Here is a 25,559-nt window from a genome sequence, read left to right on the forward strand (position 1 = left end):
TGGTGCACTTTGCATGCCATACGTGGGAGGCTACCAGAATACTTATACATGCGGCCGATCTATGCATGTACAGGGAGGTTGTTGCATAGAATAAAATATTTTAGAGATAGAGTTAGGTTAGTTAGAGATAGAGTTTTTATTAGAAAAGATTGTGTACGTGACTTGCCTCGTGCGTGGTTAGATACCAATTATGTAATGTCCGTCCTATAAATATAAAGAGACATGGCCATTGTAAAGAATCATCACACGATCAATATACAACACATTTATCTTTTATTTACCTTTTCGTCTTCACCCCATTGCATTAGGAATAGGAGTAATGTAGTTTCTCGGCAAGTTCTTTCTAGCAAGATGGGCAGCATCGACCTCGATCTCCGGTGAGTTGCAAAGTTCCGTCACCAGGTGTTCTAGGCTTTAATCCCCGGGCTCATAGCTGTGGATTTGTCTAGTTTCATCGCGATTTAGCCTATGGGTTCTGCTATTAGTTTTTTAATTAGCTCATATTTAGTCCTCCTAATTAGCATCTGAACGTGTGATGTGACAGGGCTAAAGTTTAGCCCCTGACATCCAAACGCCCCCTAACATTAACACGTCGCACTGGCAAACTCATTACTCATCCTTCTTCGAGAAGGTAGGTATTATTCGCCGGAAGCCCAGAACAGGACAGGGCATCCACCTCCCTGAATCAGCATAGCTAGCTAGCTTAGAGGATTTCTCCCAAAACAGCTTTATTGGTGAAGCTAAAGCACCGGTGAAAAATAGTGGCTTCATCCGACTTCTAGTTCATTTTAGCCTCGGCTTACAAAACGATTTCACGCTACAGTGCCTCGTTTTGCACAAAACAGGTGAAGCTGAAGCCAATATAAGTCCTACCAAACAGGATCTAAATGTTCTTTTTAGTACCGGTGAGGAAAGGTTTATCAAATACACTAACCTAGAGATGTTTCCCAATACAAAACGTTTGATCCACACACCATCTCAAACACATTGTATGAAGTGATAGAATAGCATGATGATGTGGCTCAATGTTTGCTTGCGAAAACCAACCTACCTTTGGTGTCCAAAACCTTACGTTGTGGTTGCTACCCATTATGATTTAATGGTGTGTTTATATCATGTTTTGGTGAATAAATGAGCTTGGTTTGAGTGCATTGAGATGTAATCTCATGGAGTTAGGAAGACCTAGCAATGCTAAAAGGAAAAACCGTACAAAGAAAGAAAAGAAAGATATATGAACGGGATAAAATGGATGCTTTATTTTGGTTTCATAAAGAAAAAAACTTTTCCATGTGCAAACTCAAGGGTGAACAAAAACATATTCTATGAAAGTTTGAAAAAAGGGAAACCAAAAGGCACTATTGACCTCTTTAACTTAAGATTGAGGACAACTGAAAATAATTATTTAACAGTTGCTTCATGGCCATAAATTCAATAATATCGTCATAAGATAGATAGGCACCCTGAAAAATTGGAGGAAATGTTAGAATCTACAAAGTACTACGTTAGTTTCAAGGATTTCGCATATGTTTGTACAGGATTCAAGACCTACAAGATTCAAAACGAAATCACATGTTTCACACTAACACACCACGGTCAATGTATAGTCCATCTCTCTCTCATGTCTGTGGAGACGTCTTCTGTTGCTCTATCCATTTCGTGCAGATCGCTTGATCGCTATACAATTCCTCCACTTCGAATCCAACTCATAAAGAAGTACCGTCCTGCAAAGCGGTGTCGATTTCGAGAACCAACCGCCCAACCCCCTGCTCCACAGCGCGCGGCACAGAAGCCAAATCCGCCCCCGATCCCGCGACGATCACCAGATCGAACCCGCGCAATGGCTTCTCCGGCAGAGGCAGCGGAGATGGTGGCATCCGCGGCTGCCGCGTCGGAGGCGAAGGGGAAGGAGGAGAAGGAGAAGAGGGATGGGCCCGGGATACTGGGGAGGATTTGGCGGGCGCTGTTCGGCGGGCGGGGCGAGGACTACGAGAAGCGGCTGCAGAACCTGTCCAAGGAGGAGGCCGCGTTGCTCGCCCGCATGCGCCGCCGGACGCAGTTCTCCCGCCGCGGCGTCCGCAACCTCATCGCCCTCTCCGTCCTCGGCGAGGTCCCGCAGTTTGCTTCTCTCTTCGCGTTATTTACTTCTGTAAAATCTGATACGCGGATGCGTCTGCTTGGGATACGTTGTTTCGACTTGCTTACTAGTGCCGGCCTGTTTGTTGCCTGCGTTTCGATTTGCATGCGCCTTGGCTTATGTTTCCTTTCGAGTGATCAATTTTTTTTTTGAGGTAACGAATGATCAATTTTTCTTTATCTGTAGCTTCGAATCTTAAGGATCAGACTGAGATCATGGCCTGAAGATTGTTTATGATGTCTGAACTGACACGTGAATGCATAGTAAATACTATCGTGGTAGCAATTTGGGGATTAAACTATCAACAAAAGTGCTACCAGGGAAGAGTGACTAACTGTTGCAGGTTCATTTGTAGACTGATGATCGAGAAGTTTGGTTAGGGCCAATGGTCATACATCTTGGTTAAATCACATTACTGTTATCATGAACTGAATAGATTCATTTGCATTTGTTTCGTCAGTGACTAGTTGCTGGTTTCGTGTAAATCCAGAATTGTGACGAACAGTTACTGGATTTAATCTCAGTGACTAATTGCTGGTTGCGAGTACTATTAGCACTAGAGGATCCTGAGCCCTTTAGAGTCCTCAACTCTAGGCGGTGCTAGTTTGTTCATGAAATAGTAGTTCATGTTCAAAATAGGGTGGCCAGTAGCTCTCGACATTTTTGCATTCTTACCATCAGTTTTAAGTAGGATCAACAGCTTGGAGAATTATGTTGTGCGACGAAGTGTATGTAGTCCCGTTTTGGATTATTTTCAATTGGTATTGTTTTGGAAGCTCAAAACCAATGAAATGGAGCAACAGCTTTCTATTTATTCTTTAATTTTCAACTTTTGAGGAAGTTTGACTGAAAATAAGGGCATGTCGTTCGTCTTTTATATTTAATAGATTGTTCATGACATGCCAGTTATTTAAAGCATGATTATTTAAAGCATCAGAAGCATGAACATCTATAACAGGAATTTCAGCTAAATCTGTCATTGCCAGTTATCACGTTTGATGAATAACTTAGTTTAAGTATGGAGCATTTGATTAATCTAAGTTGTGAATTCATGAATGTATAATCAGATGAGCTACTTAGTACATAATTATTCAGTCAAACTAGACGTGAGTCCTTCATCTCTGCAATGAAAATTAATCGGCTTCAAAATATCGTTTGAATGTGTGCTTTATATCATCATGCAGCTTAAATTCTTTTTATTATCATTTTGTAGCAGTTAAAGGTTCATTATTGCCTTATAGAAGATGCGTAGAAACAAACCATATGTTTGAAGGATACTGGAGTCCTATCTTTGCCATTGTCATGAAATAGGCTACATAATTTACTAACCTGTAAATGGTTGTAGCTATCTCCTATTGAATCATCTTCTCTACTGAATGAGTGTCTGCGTGTCTTCGTATACTAACTACTCATATTTATCTAATGGGCGTGTCTCTATGTCTTGGCTCATTCATTTGTAATAGACTGATTATATTGTGATATGTTCTTAAACAGATTCAGTTTCTTTCTTTTAAGCATTGCAACAACATCTTCTGACTGTTGCATAATCAATGGTTTCTCAGGTTGGAGCTGTAGTTTACGCAATCATCATGACAAAATCAGAGGATCTAGATTGGCAGATGAGAGCTATTAGAGTGCTGCCTATATTTCTTTTGCCTGCTTTATCCTCAATGATATATTCGATACTCGTAAGCTTCACAAGGATGTGTAAATATCTCAGAACTCTTGTCGGAACTTTTCATATTTATCCAGAACTATTTCAGATTTGTTATTCTCAGTCTTTGAACTGCAATACATTTGATGACTTCCATTTACATAAAGTTGTTAGGAATTGAGAACAGTACACCAAGCCTTTTTCAGTTACTTTGGTCACTAGTCCTACTGTTTGCTTTTTAAAAATTTAATGGGCTTTGTTGTTCTTGTATTAGCTGCAGCTGAAAGCCTGAAACTCATGAACCATTCTGATTGTTTGGTCTCTAACCAATGAAAGGATCTTTTTAGTTATGTTCAGGAATCAGGACAGTCATAATCTAATTAGATGTCTGGCTAATCAAATTTCCTAATGATTGATTAATTTGAAATTATATATTCTTTTCTGGAGCATGGACTATGATTTTTTGTGAACAAAAGACTTCTCTGCAACTAGCAGTTCTTTTTTAGTGTTATAATAGAATGATAAGAAAAGAACTATAAAAACATTGAAATGATGTCAAGCATAGTGCCCTGAAACACCACCGTATAGATTTTGGATACAAGTTTAAAATATAAACTAAAACTTAGTTTCGATCTATCAAACAATAAAGTATAATGACAGTCCTTTTTATTTCCCTGTGGCCTGTGTACAGTGGAGCGGAAGGATAAGGATACACTTGAAAGATTGAGAGCTGAGAGGAAAGCAAAGATCGATGAGCTAAAGGATAGAACAAACTATTACCTGACCCAGGAGCTTATTCAGGTAAGCAGCAGTTAATACCTCTGTACACGAACTCTGATGTGCATGTACTTGACATTTAAGTTTTGTTGTGTTCCTTGCCACAACTTGAAAACAAATTCACACAATGTTTAAGTGTCGATCAACCTGACAATGTGCAGAAATACGACCTTGATCCTGCAGCAAAGGCAGCAGCAGCTTCAGTTCTGGCCTCTAAAATGGGTGCAGAAACCGGCCTTAAGTTACATATGGGAGATGAAGCAAAGTCTGGTTCAACACAAGCTAGAAGCAACGAGGTTGAGGTAGTTCCCAAAGATGGTCTGCGAAACAGGAGGGAAACAAAGGCAAAAGGCAGCAGCTACAGCAGCACCGCAGCTGCTCATACAGGTGGTGGCATGGAAGCTATGCCACCTTCAAAAGTCGTGGGGCATTATGAAGGCTCAGGAACAAGTGATGGTGGCTGGATTGCGAAGATTGCTGCTCTGCTTGTTGGGGAGGATCCATCGCAGTCATATGCGCTGATATGTGGCAATTGTCATATGCATAATGGTACGTATATCACCAAATGTCCTCATGGAAACTGTAAATGCTCTTTTTCATTTTTTTTCCCGCACATTTTGAACCTACAGAATTGGATACATTGCATCATACGTGAACTTGCAGGATTGGCCAGGAAAGAAGATTTTCCTCATGTAACCTACTACTGCCCGCACTGCCACGCACTCAACGTGTCCAATCAGTCTATAGGGCAATGCTCAGGCCAGTTGAGCCCAGTTGCTCCTGCTGATGGGGTTTCCACTACACATCCTATCACAGAGACTGAACTGAGCAGCAAAAGTGAGGTGCAAGAGCTACCAGAGGTGACAAATGCTGGGCAGCAACCAGTGGAGCCGGCAAACTGAGGCTCATCGCTCGCGAAAGTACGTCGCTCTGCGACACACACACACACACACAAAAGGAATTATGATCGTTCCCTGCTGCGCAAACAACAAGTGCATGAACTTGTCCTGTGAAGACAAAACACTTGTTTTAGGCGTGTGTATATCCTGCACCTACTTTTGTTCAGAGGGCTGTGGTGTAGCGCCCTGCGAAATTGTAAATGCCTACGGCATGTGATCGATTGCGCTGTAATGTGGCTGACTGGCTAGTGCGCAGTATAGAGAACTGCTGTTTGCCGTTTCGAATGCACGGGAAACGCCTTTACCGTGAGATGAAGGTCGTACTCGTACAGAATGCTGTAAGATGAAGGTATTTGGTTCAGCATTCTGCGTGGTACTCTGCGTTGTAGAGACCTGTTCTGTTTATGCTTGCCGGCTGGAGGCCATGGCCATCGTCAGCAATGCATATTGTTCAGCATGAAAGCAGTCAGAGCTTGGGTTATTTCGTCCAACTCCAGGCACATCAGGTAGATGATGGTTAATTGGCTCTGGTCAGTAATTACCAGGTAGATGATGCGCGCGTTGATCGTCAAGTCGTCCACCATCACCTGGTACTTGCTAGTCCGAATTGCAAGTTCCCATTGAGCCCAAACTTAGCTGCTTCTGCTGCGGCAGATTCAGCGTCGCTATACAATGCAGCAAGCAGAAAAAAGAAATAAGGCCTGACGAGAGAACGAATTTGCTGTGTCCATGCCCCAGGAAGATGGACAGATCGTTTCTGCTTATCCAAAGAGAGAGGTCGCCGTCAACGTCATCTTCGGTGCAGCCAACATCCGGGCGTCCTGGCCATGTGAACTAGTCGCCAGATGTCAGCAGTATATCCGTGGTCAGCACCATCTACGCTCTACGGGCCAGTAGATGCGCCTATCACCTCGAGTCTGAAAGCGAACTCAGTGCTTTCTCCCCTATGCTGCCTAAGGAAATAAATAAAGGCTCTACAGACCAGTAGATGCGTCTATCACCTCGTGAAAAAAAGAGAGGCTAATTTGTCGAATTTAACACTAATTTTTGTTGATGTTACGCTTTATGCACTCTGTGCCTCGATCGTACATAGACGGTAGCCAAGACTACGTTTTTCTTCCCTTTACACTTGCTTAGTTGCTTGTAAGATTGTTTCCGCCCCCCCGGCCCTGGTGAAGGTTGATAATTTGTTTAATTACAACAAGCAAGCGCAACATTCTGGGACCACACGTTCTGGACGAAATAGGCAGCTTATATGGTTGTGAGGGGTGTTGGATACGGCAAGTTATGAAACGTCTGCACCCACCATGTTCAGTTCAAGAACCACCCCCCTTCTCAAGAAAGTAAACGAAGTCGAAACTCCCTTCTCCCTTCAACAAGAGCACTGCTGCATACATGCTATAATTAAATACTAAACTTTAGGATTGTCACATCGGATATTCGGATACTAATTAGAAGGACTAAACATGAGCTAATTATAAAACTAATTGCAGAATTCCTATACTAATTCGCGAGACGAATCAATTAAGCCTAATTAATCCATGATTAGCACATATTTATTGTAGCAGCACATTGTCAAATCATGGACTAATTAGGCTTAATAGATTCGTCTCGCGAATTAGACTCCATCTGTGCAATGGATTTTGTAAATAATCTATATTTAATACTCCTAATTAGTATCAAACATCCGATATGACAGGTACTAAATTTTAGGAGGTATATCCAAACACCCCCTAAGATGATAGATCAAGCTACACCTCCAAGATGGCGTGCAATCAGAAGCTGCTACTACTCGATGGCCTTGTCAGTTGTCAACGTGTGACCCAGCTTAGCCTGCTAGAGCATCTCCAAGAGAATGACTATTCCACTCTTAAGTCAAAATTTAGCAAGTCAACTAGAAAAATATGCTCCAACAGAGTTGCTATCTGAGTGGCTATCCCATCCGGCTTGCTAAATACTCACACACACTTTCCAAACTCGAGTTTGGCTTCCCAAATGTAGGTCCCATGTCCAAAAGGAGAGTGCAAAATGAAGAGTATGTTGTAGTACGAAATGGAGAGACGTTGAAATGGATGGAGAGTGTAGATTTTTAGAGAGGAACTTAACTATTGGAATTTGAAGAGTGGAAATGAATAGTCTGTTGGAATGATCAACTCAATATGAAGAGGAATCTTTCTACCAGTTGGTTAGAAAGTTAAATAGAGAGTAAAAATAGATATTTCGTTGGAGTTGCTCTTAGCCAAGCTAGCTCCGAACGGCGCAGGGTCACCATCATTAGAGACTGGGGTCATTAGCACAGTTCAGTACAAAGCACTAATCTCACTCTGCTTTTTTGGCAAATCATCGGGGGTCAGCTGACCCAACAAGGGAAAAAAATTGGATGGACCCTGGGCTCATTGCGTCCACCATGAGCTCCCTCCCTGGATGAAGGACGCGTGGAGACGCGCTGCATCAGACGGTCCTGGAATCGAGCGTGGCCGTCCGTGGAGTTAGCGGCTCGTTCAGCATCGAGGACGTCCCGGCTTGGCTTCTCTTTCCGTCGGCTTGGCTTCTCTTTCCATCGGGGAGTCAGACCGTCAAACTCGTTCGTTTCATCTTCCCTGAGTTTGCCGCCGCCAGTAGCCCTAGACCAATTGCACGCCTCCACTGCTGCTTCCATGGATGAACCAGCCCAATTGCACTCCTCCATTGTTGCTTCCATGGATGAACCAGTGGCCTGCATGGAAGACATTAGAGGCCAAGAAGATGGAATGACAACTGTTGATCGGATGACATTTTCTTCTCTCTTGGAGGATTCACGTGCACTAGAATTTGATGCCGTTGGTGATGGTGGTCGAGAAGACGAACAGATAACACAGGTTAGTTATCTGCTTAGATCGTTCTGCATTTTTTTTTGACAAATGTTTTTTCTTCTATGTTGTTTGGTATCTGAGATATATTGCCCATATTTGACAGAACAACATGGTTACCAGGGGAGTAGAGAACATCGGCACCATTTTACAGACGTCTGGATCCATAGAGAATGAAGTACCTGGTGAGGTAAAAAAATATTTAACAAACTTACAGAATATGTGACATTTTGTTTTATTTTTGGCACGCCTTTAATTGAAAATTCATATGTACAGGAGGTGGTTCGTAAAGGTGGGCAAAATTTCATCACTCCTACAGTTGGAATGACATTTGAATCTGAGGATCAAGCTTATGAGATGTACAACACCTATGCCGGCAAGGTTGGGTTTAGTATTAGAAAGAGCAAGACAAAGCACCGCCGAGATGGAAGTCTATGTCAGAAATTTATAGTTTGCAGTAATCAAGGACATCGAGAAAATGAGGCATCACAAAAGGACATAACAAGGACAGGTTGTGATGCTCGTGTCCAGTTTAGTATCAGCAAAGAGGGGATTTGGAAGGTACAAAAGGTCATAGAACAACACAATCACTATCTTGCTAGCCCAAATAAGGCACACAAGTTGAGGTCCCAAAGACAGGTTATAGAGGCAGATAGAAAATTAATTGGGCAGATACGAGAAGCTGGAATGAAGCCAGCCCAAGTTTATGAGTTCATGAAGCAGTTTTATGGAGGAGAAGAGAACATACCATTTGCTAAGATGGATTGTGATAATGAGATTGGTCGCGAGCGCAGGCAGTACTTAGAAGCCAATGATGCACAAACACTATCTGAATATCTGAGAAATAAACAGTTAGAGGATCCTACATTTTTTTATGCATTTCAGGTAGACAAGGAAGATGGTCGCATAGCAAATTTCTTTTGGGCAGATGGTCAGTCTATCATGGATTACAAATGCTTTGACGATGCTGTGTCATTTGACACCACATTTAAAACTAATAAGTTTGAAATGCCTTTTGCTCCGATTCTTGGTTGCAACCATCACAAGCAAACAATAATTTTTGGGTGTGCACTTCTCTTTAATGAAACTATTGAATCATTTGTTTGGCTCTTTGAAACCTTTCTAACAGCAATGTCAGGACAGCACCCCAGCACAATTTTTACAGATCAAGACGCGGCTATGGCAGGAGCAATTGCTTATGTATTTCCAAATACAAGCCACCGTCTTTGTTTGTGGCACATTTGCTTAAATGCCGCTAAACATCTTAGTCATGAAATTCATGAGGCGGATAAGAAAGGTAACAAGTTACTAACAGATTTCAAAAATTGTGTTTACGAAAACAGGTCAGAGACTTATTTCTTAGAGAAATGGTAAGAACTGTTGGCTAAATACAATCTTGAGAATAACTCTTGGATGGCAAACCTATATGCTTTGAGGACAAAATGGGCTGCAGTATATCGTGACTCTTTTACAGCAGACATGAACTCAACCCAGAGGAGTGAAGGTATGAATAATGTTTTCAAGAAACGATTTCGTAGGAGACTTGGTCTTTCGGAACTCCTTGTAGAATGTGAGAAGGTTGCAGTTAGTCTCCGAGCAAATGAGTTGGAAGCTGATTTTCAGTCACGCCGAAAGAATCCGGTTCCATATATTCCAAATCTACCAATGTTGAATACTGCAGCTGAATCATATACAAGGCGAATGTATTCGGAGTTTGAGGAAGAATTTAAGAGACAATTTACATTGACTTGTGATTTGTTGGAAGCTGTGAGGACAAACTTGACATTCTTTGTTAAATATATGGAGTCTGACCGTGGAGCAACGGTAGTATTGAACACTGAAGATTCCACCATTACATGCTCTTGTCGGATGTTTGAATCCATAGGTATGTGTACTATTTACATTTAGATTTATACACTGTAAGCTGTATGTAATATATGTAGTAATTGGCAACTATATCTTACAGGTCTATTGTGCAACCATGCTCTCAGAGTCTTCAATACAAATAGAGTATACAATTTGCCATCGCAATATATATTGCCTAGATGGACAAAATACGCGAAAACTGGATTTTATATTGAGAAAAAAAGAACTGAGAAAGGAGATTTGAAGACACAGGCAGCACTTATATCTCGACAGGCCACATCTCTTGCACTGAAGTGTTCGCCATCACAAGAACTGCTTGATAAATTGCAGAAAGCCATACATAACTTGAACCTGGAAGCGGATACTTATCTAAGTGCGATGCATGAAAAATCCAACGAGGTTCCTCCAATTCCAAATGAAAGTGTCCAGCAACCATTAAATGGTGTGATATCATTTAGAATTCCTGAAGTAATAAAAGGACCAAAGAATACACGTTTCAAAAATGTTGTTGAAAAGAAGTCAGGAAAGAAGAAGAAGAAGGGTGGTCAGAAAAAAGGTACTCACCTGGCCACTACCTTTTGCTTATGTCTATAATGTTTTAAATATTGTATTATCATATATATATATTCATTGTAGGTGAAGATCAGGGAAATAATGATGTCCAAACAAGAGATGAACATGCTGAAACAAACCAATTAACTGTAAGACATTTACCTATTTTCCAAAAATTTCCCTTACAAACATGATTTTTGAACTCTTTCTTATTCTATGACAGGATTTTAATGTTGGGCCATCTTCAGCCATGGATGCTCCTTTTGTGCAAGCTGGATACGCTATCTCCACAATGCCACAATTCAATTTACTTGTTGATCCTTCTACAATGGTTGCTCCATACATACCAGGAGGATACACAAATCTCTTAATGGGAGTTGATCAAGATGCTACACTGCAAACTGCTGTCAGAAAGTTACATTTTGATGGAGTGCAAGAAAAATGAATCTATGTAACATTGTTGCTTTGCTGTTAGAAAGTCTCTTTTGATCTCCTTTGAATCTATGTAACTTTGTTGCTTTGCTGTTAGAAAGTCTTTTTTGCTCTGAATAGGAGCTTTTTAGAACAATGCATTCAGAGAAACAATGAGATTCTTAAGACATCCATTCCAAATATATTTCAGATAAAAATCACATTTTACAAGTATCAATGAACTCTTTACTGATACATCCTTCAACAGCATAAATGAAAGGCACCAAATTGTTCATAGTTCCTGTCAAACTGCTATTGTCTCAAAAAAAAGATCAACTCTAAACTGATACAATTGTTTACACGGATTCAACTCTTTCCTATCAAAAAATCTTGTTCACCATCCTATCTTCCGGATGCCTTGCTTCTTGCCGAAATAAGCCATAAACCCATGTAGTCTACTGATGCTCCCCCAGAAGGCCAGAAACATCTTGTAGTGATGCTGGGCAGCCATACTACAGCATTTTTGAAGGGAGCCATGCTTCACGCCTTCACTGTATTTTCCCTTCACTGTAATTCTGTAAAACAGTCATGATTCATGGAAAAATCATTTGGGAAATCCGGATCAAACAGGGACATTACACATCATCATATTGTTCCAGCAAAAAACTAATAACAGTCATACTGCAGCACATTCAGAGTTGCTACAAATCGTATATTCAAAGGAGTACGGCATCTCATCTTCTAGTTACTGCAAAACATGAATCAAAGACAAATTTCAGACCCAATTTTTCTTCAGTTCTAGAAAAAATTCAGATCTACATTCAGACTAAATTCCCAATGCCACGTACTTGGCAAAAGCACGGCATCGGACGGCGACGACGTAGGCCAGCAGACTGTCGCGGAGGGCACCCGGGTATAAGGTCCAGGCGGCGGCGAATCGACGGCATAGGCAGCGGGCGAATCGACGGCATAGGCGGTGCCGGGCACGGCTGCCGGTACACAGCAAGGGTGCTCGGGGAAGAGGCGCAGCCACGGCGTAGCCAGCACCGGGCGCGGCTAGATCCAGATGGCGGCCATGGCGCTCGGGGAAGAGGCACGGCCAGGTCGGACGGCGGCGCAGGTCGCACGCGAGGCGGCGGCGGCATCGTAGGAGAGAGTCGCGATGTGGACAAACGCGGACTCTTCCCCGATGGAAAGAGAAGCCAAGCCGACGGAAAGAGAAGCCAAGCCGGGACGTCCTCGATACTGAACGAGCCGCTAACTCCACGGACGGCCACGCTCGATTCTAGGACCGTCTGATGCAGCGCGTCTCCACGCGTCCTTCATCCAGAGAGGGAGCTCATGGTGGACCCAATGAGCCCAGGGTCCATCCAATTTTTTTCCCCCAACAAGGTACCCTGCCTCCGCCCCTAGAGGAGAGCGAGCAGTAATTATAATTAGCACCTGACTTGGTCGCTATTCGCCAAAGCGACGACGTTTTGGTATCACTGAGCCGAAATCTCCTTCCAACAAAAGCACACTAGCACAAGGGCTTAAATTACATGCTGTTTACGGTTTTACACCGCCAAATGAATGTATGAACAATCGTCCGGAGAAAAAGAAAAAAAAACAAAAGAACTGCCACGCCCACGCCGCCGCGCATGTTTCCTAGCTCCATCCGACGTGGTGCGATCCCACGCGGATGCAGAAATCCTTTATTATATCAATCATCAGTACAGAAGATGGATCGCGTCCAGTTAAGCAAGGAGTCAACCAAAAGCAGCCCGTTAAACCAGCGGCTCAGAGAGATCCTCGCCCGGCGACGACTCCTACTCCTACTCCTACTCCGGCTCCAGCCGCGGCGCAGGTGGGGAGGACCCCACCCGCAGCGGCGCAGGGAGGGCCCACGCACGATCAGCGCGGGGCGTGATCTACCCGATCTCTGTGCCCCCCACGCCCCAGCGTCTATATAACGACGGCACACCCCGGACATGGACGGCTACGCCGGGTAGCAGGACAGGAGGAGAGGGGGGTTCTGTGAATCGTCGTCGTATCCTTTCCTCTGTTCCGTAGGCGAGCGAGTGAAAAAAAAAAAGGGAATCCGGCCCCCATCTCCGCTTTTACGGGCGCTGTCACACACGCACCACTGCGCAGGAGGTGGTGAACTGGTGGCGACTGGGCGAGAGGTACGGACGCCAGCCCAGCTCTGTTCCTCCCTCCTGCTTCCGCTTATCTCTTTTGTCCTCCGTGGTTAGCTACTACTCGCCAGTTTATTACTAGGAGTGGTAGCTTCGCTTAAGTTTGGATCGCAACCGCGGCCGGGCTCGGAGATCGTTAGGGTCAAAGGCCAGGCCGCCGAGAAGCGTGGGCAGGAACAGAACCTGGTACTGTTCGTTTTCTTGGGTTCTTAAACTAGTGAGCTGCTTCGGATGCATCGATCGGGTTTTCAATTTCAAACCAAAAGAAAAAAGTTTTTTTTTTCTTTTGGGGGGCTGGAGCGTCTCGTCTCTGGGAAGAAGAACAAGAGTGAAGTTATCTCATCTCATCGCCATCGTCGGTTAAATTCCCTTCCCCTCCTTTTGTTTTGGGGAGGGGGAGACGAGAGGGAGCATCGGATTTGAGTTGGGGCGGAGCTACCTGGGACTGGTAATGCAGGGGGGGAATCCGGGATTGCTCTGTTTTCTATCCCCCACCCACCATTTTCTATCTCTTCTTGATTCGTGATTTGGGAGCGGTGGTTCGGATCGCATGCCTTTGGTGTTGATCGACGTTACATCTTCGAAAATGTTGCTCGTTGCCTTTTCTCTCCAGTTTGTTTCGCAAATCTTGCTCCGATTGTTTGATTCCGCCCGAAGCACAATGCGCGACTGCTTCATCTTCCTCTGTTCTTTTCTGTCCTGAAGAAAACCCCATCGCTGAAAAAGTCCCGTCCTTTTATGCTAAGGCCCGCACAGTTCTGGGATTGAAATATTCTTCACGAGGAAGAAAAGAGGGCCCCAAATGGGTTCTTTTCTCCGTGAATAAATTATCCCGGACGGATTGTTTAATTGCTCTTAAATTCCTCCTCGGATCAGCAGGTTTCTTTTTGTCTCTGCAAGTTGATGGGAGGAAACACCTGTCCTCCTTTCTTCACTTGTCCGGATTCTCTTGTTCCATTCCTAACCCAAACACCCTCAGTCCACAATGCCATCACTTTTTTCGGCAACCCCCTACTGAACATGATAACCCATATTTCCTGTAGATTCAACGAGGGGCTTGTTCAGTGCCTCCATTCGGTGATCTTAATTCTTACACGGCAACTTCACAAAGCTTCCTCTCTTTCGGTTTAGAGATTCGCCAGTGAAATCTTTGTAGGTGTGATGTGTGAAGTCCATGTGTGTAGGGCTGTAGGCAAAGGGGGAAAGAGAGAAGAAGAGGACCATGTATTTTTTTCTGAAACGAGTCTGTTTTCTGAAACGAGTCTGTTGCTATATTAAAAAAAAAAGTTTGGCAGGTTAAGTAAAAAATACTGTACATGCTGTACACCCTCATTAAAAAAACGCCACTAGAACTCCGTAAGGTAGACTACAAGTGTTGCGCCGCGTAAACGAAAGACGACCATATTTGGGATTGGGCCCTGAGCCCCCTCCTGCTATTCCTTGTTTCCGGAAGCTGTTGCAATCAGCTGCTATCCTTGTCTGCCCCCATCCTCCCACTATTCTCCAAACTGGAACAGCGACCCAGGAAAATGGAATTAAAATGGAAAGTAGGCCCCACATCTCAGCTACTCAATGAACATGCATGTCTTAGAATTTTCTTGAAAGGCACGAGGAAGTGGATAGGAAGCAAAACAAAGCTTGAGTTGGTCATTGATGGCGTTGAGCCAATTTTGAGGTCAAAATAGAGGCAGGTATCACCAGTGTTTTGTTTGGCATAATTTCTTGGGCTTTCAGAGATCAGAAACATGGTTTTCAACTGAGAAAGCTGAAAGCTTTGACATCCCACCTTGTAGGAATAGCAGTGGAGATAGCCTATCCAGAATGTCCGTGCACATGCTGGGATATCTCATAGAAGTTTCATATTGGAGCTTACTAGAAACATTTCGAGAGATGGGGCTTGAGTTTATCTAAGAAGCCTCTATATAGCATGGCGTCTGGGAGAGTTTATCTTATGCTAATTTTAAACTTTAGACCTCTGAAGTCTGAAACAGAAGTACTGCACTTCGTTTGATTAGGAAAGGAAAAGTTTAAGTAGCATAGTTATTTACATATTGAAATTCTCACTAACTATAGCTTTCAGGAATAAAAATGGTCTCTGTATAATGCATTGGTTCATATATTGATAGATTCATACGCAAAGTTTATGGGGTTGTGGGATAATTCCTCCACTCCTGAGATCGTGACCTCTGAATTCCTATGGCTGCAACTTTCTAGTATAGGACCACCTCACAAAATTGTCCTCTGAGCAGTTTCTTCCTTCCTCCTCCTTTCCTTTTTTTTTTGCAAGTACCTGAGCGGTTTTTCCATTGATTTCTTTCTTGATCTCCAAGCCCAAACGTGTCTCCCTTTTTATTTTTCTGTGTTTCAAGAGCGTCATCGCTGACCAATCTGTGCCTTTTCATTGACCACTTTGCCCCTTGATACGTGGCTTCCTTTTCCTCATGCACTTGGTGATATCTGTTGCTTCTAAACATGGTCCAAGCATCGGGCTTTCTTTTCACTTTGCTTCTCCGCTGTGCCCTCATCCTATAATTACATGTGACAGGTCTTGATCTTCCCCATACACAAAGCGGGATAGAGCCATGGATCATGAGATGGAGCTCAAGGGGTGTTTTCGCCGGATCAAGAGCTGCGCTGTTGAACTCTTCTCGACAATGGAGGAGGACCTGGAGATCGACGACGAGGACTCATGGGACCTTGTGGGGAGGGACATCCGGCTGAAGGCCACCTTCCTGTACATTGACCTCAGCCGTGTGATCGCCTGCTGCGAGGGCGAAGAGCACAAGAAGGCACTCAACGTCCTCGCCAACCGGTTCTTCTACTCCATGGATGAGGTGAGGATCCCCTTCTCCCTGTTTGGCATAGTTCTTGGCAAATTCAGATTACAACTTGTGTATATACCAATTGACACTTGAGTTTATGGATGCCTCGATTTGTTGAGTTTAAATGCTATATATGGTACTGTAAAGGCAATTAGGTACTTGCAGCAGTTTATATTGACTATTTGGGTCTTCTTGATATTTGACGACATCTTCATGATATTTCAATTCCTTTGCCACCTTAAGCAAGCCGTCTATGTCTTTCCTTTCCGTTTTTGTCTTGTTGTTCCCGTGGAAGCTGTAGTGGTTACTGACTGGGCCTTAGCCAATAGAATGCCTGTTCTCTTTTGGAATGTACAGTTTTTGGTCAACCTTATCAAATCAATGTTTGGTGTTCTTTATACATGTACTCAGTAGCAATCTGACGAGTAGGCAATCAGCACACGCTTGGTTTTGTTGATAAATGTTGGGTGCCTTTGTGATTAACGAGATTCCCTTGCACAAAATGGGCAGCTGGGCGACGCGGTGGAGAGCAGGAGCCTCCCCCTGACGCAGGTGCGCTACAGCGACACGGCCGACGCGCTCCGCGAGGTGGTCGCCGTCCTCGCGCCGTCCCTGCAGCTCGGCCCCTGCGGCGATCCGGAGGAATAGAGAAACCATGTCAGGTGCGAACGCGTTGCCGCGTCGTGACGCGGGCGAGGCGCTGGATCAGCGGATCTTCATTCCAATGATAGGATAGCTTGGCATCTTCTCTAGAAGGAAAGGAAGGATGGGATGAGAGCCAGCCAGGAGCCCAGTGCGGCTTTGATATGTGGCATGCGATCACCTGTGTGGCTGTGTACATATCTTTGGATTGGGCTGTTAGCGTCTTCTCGCTTCCGTTTCGCGTGCTGCTGATGCTCTCTTCTCTGATCCTGCGTGAGCGTGCAACGCGCTCTAGACAGGCAGCCAATTAGGGATGTCCTGAATCCTGCTGCTGCTGCAGATTAGATCAGAAGGCGCCACATGGATTTGACAGGTCTTAATGACGAGCCCATGCTGCGTTTCGCCTTTCGGCACCCATCACCAGCAGCTGAAGCTCCCGGGTTTTCTTTTGAAGCGGTTGTTGGTAGAGCCAGGGCTTTAGGCTTTGCCGAGCCGGGAGCGATCGCAGCAGGTGCGTCGTCCCCGCGCAAGCAAGCAGTCAAAGTGAGGCGTCCCATCATCGGGCGCGTTAGCTGGCGGTGTGTGCTAGCCTGAAACCTGTGCTAATGTAAAGCCCGGACCGGACACGTATCGGGAGCAGAGTAGCCTGAGCCCTGTTCACCCTCAACTCCCAACTTTAACACTATAAAAAAGAAGATTCCCATCACATCAAACTTACGGTACATGCATGGAGTACAAAATGTAGATGAAATTAAAAACTAATTGCACAATTTTGTTGTACTTTGCGAGACGAATCTTTTGAGCCTAATTAGTTAATGTTTGGATAATAATTCATAAATACAAACGAAACGCTACAGTGTGTGCTTTTGATACCTCCAAACTTTAGCAACTAAACAAGACCTGAATGCCTCTGATCCGGGGGCGCTTGTTTGTGTGGAAGTCACGAAACCATGTAGCGAGACGACAACGTTGCCTGGCGCTGCTACGGTGCCAGCGTATCATGTGCGTGTCTGTCTGTTCCAACATCCTATTCCAAGTGGACGTCACGGCCACCCCCCACGTCAAAAGCGAACCGCGCTGCCACGCTGATGCGCCGGCCGGGGGGAGCCGAGCCGTTTCCTTTCCCCGCTGTGCCGCGAAACATGGGGCATCGCGGGCCGAGGGCCTGGGAGGGCACGACGACGACGAGCCTGCTGGACTGGATTGGGCTTTCAAAATTCAAATGCAGCCGGTCTAGTGACTGACTGTGCATCTAACGGGCTGATCCGCCGCGGGGCCCTGCCGGTCCGGCCTTGTCCAGCAAAGGTCCAATTTTGATCCACGAACATTCTTTGAATGTTCCCTCTTCGAGTCCTGAATGCGGCTGACAAAGCTCTGCGGGGGATCACGCGTGCGACCGTAAGCAGTCTAGTCGTAGAAATCACTTCCGGCGCCGGGGGCTCTCCCCGCCTTGCCCTTTGGCCATCGGTGTCGCCAGAGTACCCGCCACCGCCAGTCCGCCTCAGCCAGTCGAAGGCGCGATAAGTCGTTAACTCCGTCGTTGCAGGCCGGGGCTCCCCCGTCGTACCCCTGATCCGCCTGTGTGTTTTTTTGGCGCAGTTGTCTTACCGGCGCTGTAAAATCGCATGTTAATCTAGCACAACATCGCACAATACTGGCAATTACCTGTATCTGGGTCCTTCTAAAAGACAATACCTGTATCTGCGGGGATACGAAAACTCGCTAGAGTATCCAGTGAGTTTTGGTCATCCTCATGATGGAAGGAAGTAAGAAAACTTTCTGCCCCGCGGTCTGATCATTCCCTCTAACAAGCTACGTAGTTCTAAAGAAGCTGTCGAATTTTAAAGCGAAAGACCATCTAGGTAGAGGAATATCGTAACGGCGATATAGGTAGAGTAGAGGGCCGACCCAGCCGAATCTCCTTTTTCTTCCATCACACAAGGTGTCAGCAACATCAATCAGAAAAGGTCTATCAAGTAATCTTTCAGAACCACCGCGTCTGATGTGGTGCAGAGCAACTGGTAACGTTCAGGCAGGAACATCACCATGTCGACCATTACACTTGTCCGCTGCGTTATCCGAAATACCTGGCCGAGCACACCTTACCCCGTCGAGAACCCAAAGCAGGGCTACGCTGCACAACGGTTCCCGAGCACGGCAATGGCATCGCGGCTCGCCGTCCGGGCGCCCTCCGCGACCCTGTCACGGGCCGAAAACACGTCCCCGGGCCCCAAGCCACCGAGCAACAGCGGGCAGAAGCACCAGAGATCAGCCACCACCAGCCGGAGGCTTGCAACGACGGCGGCGGCGCTCCTGGCGTCCCGGCTGCTGGCGCCCGCGGCGAGCATCGCCGCCGGCGCGTTCGACCTGCGGCTCACGCTGCCGGAGCAGTCCAGCGAGGAGGCCGAGGCCGTGGTGCGGACCCACGCGCGGAACCTGCTGCAGGTGAAGCAGTTCGTCGACGCCGGGGCGTGGCGGGAGCTGCAGGCGGCGCTGCGCGCCAGCGCGTCCAACCTCAAGCAGGACCTGTACGCCATCATCCAGGCCAGGCCCGCGGACCAGCGCCCCGAGCTCCGCAGGCTCTACTCCGACCTCTTCAACAGCGTCACCAGCGTCAGTAAACCACATCGCCATCAAGATTTGAGGTGACCAACTGAACTGACCATGGCAATACGGCATTGCTCATCTTGTTCTGCTGTTTGTGTACGCAGCTGGACTACGCGGCCAGAGACAAGGACGAGGTCCAGGTGCGGCAATACTACGGCAACATCGTCTCCGCCCTCGACGAGATTTTCGCCAAGATCATGTAGTTGCTCATACCTTTATCTAGGATAGATGGAGAATGGATTTTTTTTTCAAAAAAGGAAAACTTGGAACCTGTACTGGAAGTACATTCACACGCAGAGAGCAACAAATGGCGACCAGCAAAAAGGGCTTTCATTCTTGCTAATTGCTATGTAGCTAGTTCTTCTGAAGGAACTGTTTAGCTAGTTCTTGTGAACTTCCTCTGCTACATCTATTTACCCTACCATCTTAAGGAGGAACACAAAAGAATCGAAGTTATTTACAGGTGCAGCAATGCCAGAAAAACTGCAGTTCCTGAAACCCACGTCTGTCCAGCCACCAATGTTTAAGGCATGTTGCAGAGGGCAGTTTGGAGGCCGGGGCAGCAGAATGGTTTCAGTGACCTCTCCTTTTGCTTCCAGATAGAGAAAGCAGGGATCCTGGCTGAATGGCGGCCCTATCGATCGCCATTTGGTGAGCAAAATGAAGCAGTACTTCTCCATATGGTCCATCGATCTACTGATAAAAGTCTGCCTAAACTGAAACTTGCTGGCAGTGACCTACCATCCTCTTGGCTCCTCCTTCAAATGGTTGCTTCCAAGAACTTGGTCCTAAGAAGGAATCATAAATTGGGTAGTCCGTCAACAACAGCACAAGTGTATTTTGACGTTTGAAACAATTAATGAAAGAACCTGATATCACAACTTCACAAGGCCAAAGGTGCTTCAAATTCTCACCATTGAAATGCCAGGAAGCACGAAGCTAGCAAGACTTTCATTCACTGAGACGCGAAGCGGAGGCATCTTGGTACTCATTCCAGGCAGTTGGGTAGTGCTGTTTATAGAAAAGGCATCATTAGCAGCAGGAGCAGCAGCTGTATCACAAAAGCAAACCTTTCCAAGCATTACTTAATCTTCTCGCAACTGAACTGCAAAGGCATTTGAGATCGATAATGCTTACATATGTTGAAGATCATTAATGTTCCTCTTTGCCCGATGGAAGAGATCAATGTTGTTCTGAGCCTGCAAGGGAGAACAAAAGATATAACTATAAATAATGCTAGGGATATATTATATGGGGGAAAATGCTCCAGATGCAGTCTAACTAAAATTGAGGGGGTTATGCTATACTAAAAAAATTATGCTTTTCTAATCAGATGTGCATTTCATCCTAATATAGAAGAATAGGAATGATGAACTGTAAATGGAGTAAAGTAGCAAAGAACCATACAAACCTGAAATGTCAGAATATTTGTTTCTATTTGATTAAGAAGCCAATTATTTTCCTCCAGTAGATGCTGCACTGGACGGTCTATCTCAGAGGCTACATGAAGGAAAATATGGCATGGTCATATTATATTACAAACAAGCATCGTCTAAATCTTGCCAAACTTCAGGACATGAATCTGCTATAGCGCACTACTGAAAATTACAAGGATCTCAAGTGCAATTTATATGATAAAACTCTGCAGATCACATGAAATCAATTGATTTACAGTATGTTAAGCCAGGGCGAAATGGCACGTTACACGTTGGAATGTAATTTCAAGTGAATTCAGGGAAGTCCACTGAACATTATGACAGGATCAATATGTGCAGTTATCTTTGCAGTTTAATGGAAAAATGGTTCTTAGTACTAGAAAGCTGTGTAGTCCCAAATTTGTTCTAATAAGTTTCACATATCCCAATCTACTCTCATGCATGTTCTTGAAACAGTAAATATCCGAAGTGTCAAGTTTTTTAAGCCTTTCTGTCACTTGACACAAGAAACTGCTACAATATATACGACAATATGCATCCAAGACTTACAGGCAAAAAGATATGCATTCAACATTATATTAAATATCAAGCTCCAATGGAGTTCCTACCTGCGATAAACTTAGCAATGGAGTCAATAAGAAGTCAAATAGTTCAGTCACTCTAGTATTTAGGAGTAGTATTTACCCTCAAAGTGAAAATTTTAAACACCAGAGTATAATACTGATAATGGCACGTGGCCATTAACAGCAGATAACAACGAGATAAATGGAAGCAATCAATTAGACTTGATACTCAAGTGACCTACCAACCTCCAGATACAAACAGATTGTTTTGAACATTATGCGGCACAAATGAATTGGCTCTCATGCCAGTTTGAAGAGGACGATTTGCTCCCCATAGTGCAGGCTCTACAAATTTATCCTGATAAACAACAATAACTGGCACCAGTTAAAAATATACGAACACAGGTAGTATATGAATAGAACCGATAAATAACTGAAATCGTGTATATTAACATTTCTTATACTTTCAATCCCCTCAAAAATTGTTTTTTGAAAAGCACCTTAACTTCTCAAAGTGAATTATTGTATTCTTTTATCTAATCATTGGCGGTAAATAAAAGGAGCACAATAAGGAACAAAGTTCATCAAACAGAAAAGGATAATGGTACCTTTCTTTCTTTTATATTTCTGCCTGTATGGTGTTCTTGGGGCTTCCTTCGCCTTGTATTTACTTTCTTCTACAAGATTTCCAAATTATTGATATTAAATAAAATAAGGAAAATAATTAAGTCAGATACAAAGTGCACATTTAAGAAAATACATATTGGTCCAGAAATGCATCTGTCTTTGTTGTTTAGCTACAGATGTTTCTGATGGAACTTAAAGATTTAAAACTGATTTTAGTTCAATGCAAAATATACATTGAACGAACAAGTTATCCTACCTTAGTTTTGGGATCTGAATTGTACAATATCCATTATATCAATCAAAAGGAATATGTAAGTTAGGGGCCTGTTTATGTTAGGAATAGAGCTATTGCAACTAATATAGAACCAAAAAGACGGAATACTGCCAACTAAGAGATGCATGCTTTATCATGAAATAAGGACATCCTGTCTCCTGATAGCTCGTCTTTTTTCTTCAAAAATACAAAACAACAGCAATTTAATAATAGATCAAAATGATACAGTGATTGCCAACTCAGGTCTCACTATGATCATGGTCCAAAACGCACAAATCCTATTGTTTATATATAGATTGAGAATAAGTTTGTCTATCATTCATACTAGTATATGCACACATGATTATTGGAATTCTATTCAGATCAATCTTCAGATGTAGTGTAAGTTTTGGCATGCTAACTCAAAAAACAGATCAAGGAAGAAAGGAACCATGCATGTTTATACCCACGAAAGTGATTGATTATTTATGAACTTTTTGCACAGGTTGCATATATTCAGTGTTCAGGCAGATAGCATACTTATAATCAGAAAAGAAAAGAAAAGGGTAGCATCTTTATAATCAACAACAACAACATAGCCTTTTAGTCCCAAGCAAGTTGGGGTAGGCTAGAGTTGAAACCCAACAAGAGCCACAAACCAGGGTTCGAGCACATTAATAGCTGTTTTCCAAGCACTCCTATCTAGGGCTAAATCTTTGGGTAGCATATTTATAATCAGAAGAAAGAAAGAAAAAAGACATTTTTCAGTACAAGGAATAACATTGTACAAAAATCTGTAGAGATTAGAGGCTGCTTACCCCTACCCATTGGCACCTCATTGCAACGTCTCTTACTGTCTTGTTTGGTAATGATGCTGCTATCTTTATATACTTCATGATGCCTTGTTCATGAACATATCTGAGAGTTTTTCATGGTTGTACACCCAGAAAAAAACAAAGGGATAGCAATGAATCAATGGTCCCAAACTCCAAAAAAATATTAAAAAAAATCTGTGGAAGCATTGTTCGGATCATCTGAATCCATTGGACACAGCAGTAAGATAAAATTAAACAATAGAGGCCAAAAGTTATGAAAGGAACAGAGTTGTAAAACAGTAGATATGCATGTGATAGTTGAGAAAGCTTACTTCTCCAGGCCATCTCTCAGAATTTGAAGCTCAAGATGTGTCCAATCCGCAGCCAGCGGCGCTCCGTATTTGAGGTTGGGTCCGGGATCAGCTGGCAAATTAGATGAACCAGTAGAAACAACCACTGAAGGTGTGCTGCTCAACATCCCCACGCTGGCATCCATTCCAGTGGAACAATCCAGGTACGCTGGCATGCTTCCTGACCCACTAGTGGTTGGGCTTGGCTGAAATGAAACTACATGCTGGTTGCAGAGTGATTGGGAAAACGCCCCAAAATTCATATTAGGATCGTCTGCCATTTGCAAGCAGAGCAAATTTTCCAGAACAGATTTAGGAATTTCCAGCCTATAAGAAAGCTCTCTGAGCTCCAAACAACTTATGAAATGGCAGTATCAGATGAGAGGTCAGTTTAACTAGCTACAGGTTGCACTGCATTTTCACACAATCTGAACGAGTTTTGGCTAGTGCACCAAGAACCTGCAGATGACATTAAATATGTTAAAAGAAAGTTAGCCTTCCAAACAAATAGATTAGAATTAAGAAGAAGAAACTAAAAATTTCTCTGCTGAGACTGCCAGGGAATAAAGAGGCTCAGAAACAGATCTTTCACTTTGCAAATACCCAATTGAAAACTGCAACCCTCTGTCAGTTTTGTAACCAAAGGAATTCTCATAACGTACGAGGAACACAACATTAGAACATGGAAGAATCAAACCGGTAGGGAAAATCAGGCATAAATGAGTAGCCTGCATGCAAATCCTCGAAACAACAAAGGTAAGACCATCAAAGAAACAAATCAAAAAAGGAAATTGTGGACAGGGACCTGGCCAACCTACCCCCCTGCAGTTCGTAAGTACTAGAAAATGACCTAGAAAATCCAAATCTAGAAGCGATAATGATTAGTTGTACATAAAGTCGGACCCCGCCAATCAACTGCGGCCGTACAATATCCATGCAAAACCCTGTCAACGAACTGAATTTTCACGCCGAGAGTTCATGCCAAACCCAAAACTTTTTAACCGCGCACGATTCCGGCGAGGGTACCAATCCAAGAAAAACGACGGCGGCCCCGATCCTACGGGAACCAGATCAAGCAGCAGGAAGCACAGGCGCAGCAAGAATCCGGGTCGACAAACTTACCCAGGCCAAATCCGATCTACTATCTGCTCTCGCCCGGCAGCAGGCAGGGACCCCCACCGGAGAAGCCAAGCTCCAGCCGGTTTGATCCTCGCCTGCCTCCCTCACCAGGTGCGCGTTGGATCGTGTGGTGCGGCGGTGTGCTTGGTGGCGATGGTGGTGGTGGTGGTGGAATGCAGTTTGCTTCTTTAAATGGTGCCGCCCAGCTTTGCGCGCTCCAATGGGAGGGACGGGGAGAGGCCACAGCCGAAAAAGCGGCGGCCCCGCCGCACCAGTAAACCGTATATGCCTCTCACTCTGGCCTCTCCAAAAGCAGAGGTCGTGTGCCAATTTAACAACTTGCGCACGCAAAAAGAATCTGAGATCGAGGGAAGGAAGCGGTCTCTCTGTTGGGATGGAATTCACCAGAGCAGCTGCCTGGTGCTCTGCTAGTACGGGGAAGGGGCCGGCACCGGCAATGGCCTCCGAACAATAATTGCCACTATTGGGTTGTAGCCTAGGTTCCCCCCTCGTCTTCCCCCTTTCCTCTCTCGGTTAGTTCCAGCTCTCTCGTGCCAGGAAAGCAACACGCCCATCCTATTTTAGGGGGTGTTTGGCCAGGAGGGGCTAAATTTTAGCCCCTGTCACATCGGATGTTTGGACACTAATTAGGAGTATTAAACATAGTCTAATTACAAAACTAATTGCACAACCCCTAGACTAAATCGCGAGACGAATCTATTAAGCCTAATTAGTCCATGATTTGATAATGTGGTGCTACAGTAACCATTCGCTAATGATGGATTAATTAGGCTTAATAGATTCGTCTCGCGATTTAGCCTAGGGGTTCTGCTATTAGTTTTATAATTAGCTCATATTTAATCCTCCTAATTAGCATTCGAACGTGTGATGTGACAGGGCTAAAGTTTAGCCCGTGGCATCCAAACGCCCCCTAAAAACCCAAGCTTTTCCCATTAAAAAAAACAAGCTTTTTCTCAGTTTTGCACTTCCAACTCAGCCTGATAAA

At 44.3% G+C, this 25,559-nt stretch overlaps 4 protein-coding genes across 7 annotated transcripts; 3 read left to right on the top strand and 1 right to left on the bottom strand.

Annotated features, from left to right (window-relative positions):
• The first annotated feature begins 1,606 nt into the window (after positions 1–1,606).
• On the top strand, positions 1,607–5,828 carry LOC101765205 (uncharacterized protein At2g24330). Its single transcript, XM_004976207.4, has 5 exons — positions 1,607–2,107; positions 3,697–3,841; positions 4,480–4,589; positions 4,727–5,114; positions 5,229–5,828. The coding sequence occupies exons 1-5, from the start codon at positions 1,619–1,621 to the stop codon at positions 5,465–5,467; spliced, it is 1,371 nt and encodes a 456-aa protein (XP_004976264.1). The 5' UTR covers positions 1,607–1,618; the 3' UTR covers positions 5,468–5,828.
• A 7,285-nt stretch (positions 5,829–13,113) lies between these two features.
• On the top strand, positions 13,114–17,022 carry LOC101765892. Of its 3 annotated transcripts, none has more exons than XM_004976209.2 (3): positions 13,114–13,307; positions 15,865–16,153; positions 16,652–17,022. In XM_004976209.2, the coding sequence occupies exons 2-3, from the start codon at positions 15,902–15,904 to the stop codon at positions 16,787–16,789; spliced, it is 390 nt and encodes a 129-aa protein (XP_004976266.1). In that variant the 5' UTR covers positions 13,114–13,307; positions 15,865–15,901; the 3' UTR covers positions 16,790–17,022. The 3 variants fall into 3 exon arrangements, with proteins under 3 accessions (XP_004976266.1, XP_022683856.1, XP_004976267.1); XM_004976210.4 differs by lacking the exon at positions 13,114–13,307 and adding an exon at positions 15,577–15,794; XM_022828121.1 differs by lacking the exon at positions 13,114–13,307 and having other exon boundaries at positions 15,576–16,153.
• Positions 17,023–18,787: 1,765 nt separating this feature from the next.
• LOC101767127 (oxygen-evolving enhancer protein 3-1, chloroplastic) lies at positions 18,788–19,733 on the top strand. Its single transcript, XM_004976212.4, has 2 exons — positions 18,788–19,396; positions 19,495–19,733. The coding sequence occupies exons 1-2, from the start codon at positions 18,830–18,832 to the stop codon at positions 19,591–19,593; spliced, it is 666 nt and encodes a 221-aa protein (XP_004976269.1). The 5' UTR covers positions 18,788–18,829; the 3' UTR covers positions 19,594–19,733.
• On the bottom strand, positions 19,699–25,022 carry LOC101767526. 2 transcript variants are annotated; one of them, XM_004976213.4, is made up of 9 exons: positions 24,557–25,011; positions 23,417–23,893; positions 23,088–23,187; positions 21,998–22,066; positions 21,636–21,747; positions 20,802–20,890; positions 20,528–20,589; positions 20,305–20,401; positions 19,699–20,178 (listed from the first exon to the last, which is right to left on the bottom strand). In XM_004976213.4, exons 2-9 carry the CDS (start codon positions 23,713–23,715, stop codon positions 20,128–20,130), a joined length of 879 nt encoding a protein of 292 aa, XP_004976270.1. In that variant the 5' UTR covers positions 23,716–23,893; positions 24,557–25,011; the 3' UTR covers positions 19,699–20,127. The 2 variants fall into 2 exon arrangements, with proteins under 2 accessions (XP_004976270.1, XP_012703292.1); XM_012847838.2 differs by lacking the exon at positions 19,699–20,178 and having other exon boundaries at positions 20,304–20,441; positions 24,557–25,022.
• Positions 25,023–25,559: the final 537 nt, after the last annotated feature.

Source organism: Setaria italica, chromosome VII (assembly GCF_000263155.2).
Source record: "Setaria italica strain Yugu1 chromosome VII, Setaria_italica_v2.0, whole genome shotgun sequence".
NCBI lineage: Eukaryota > Viridiplantae > Streptophyta > Magnoliopsida > Poales > Poaceae > Setaria > Setaria italica.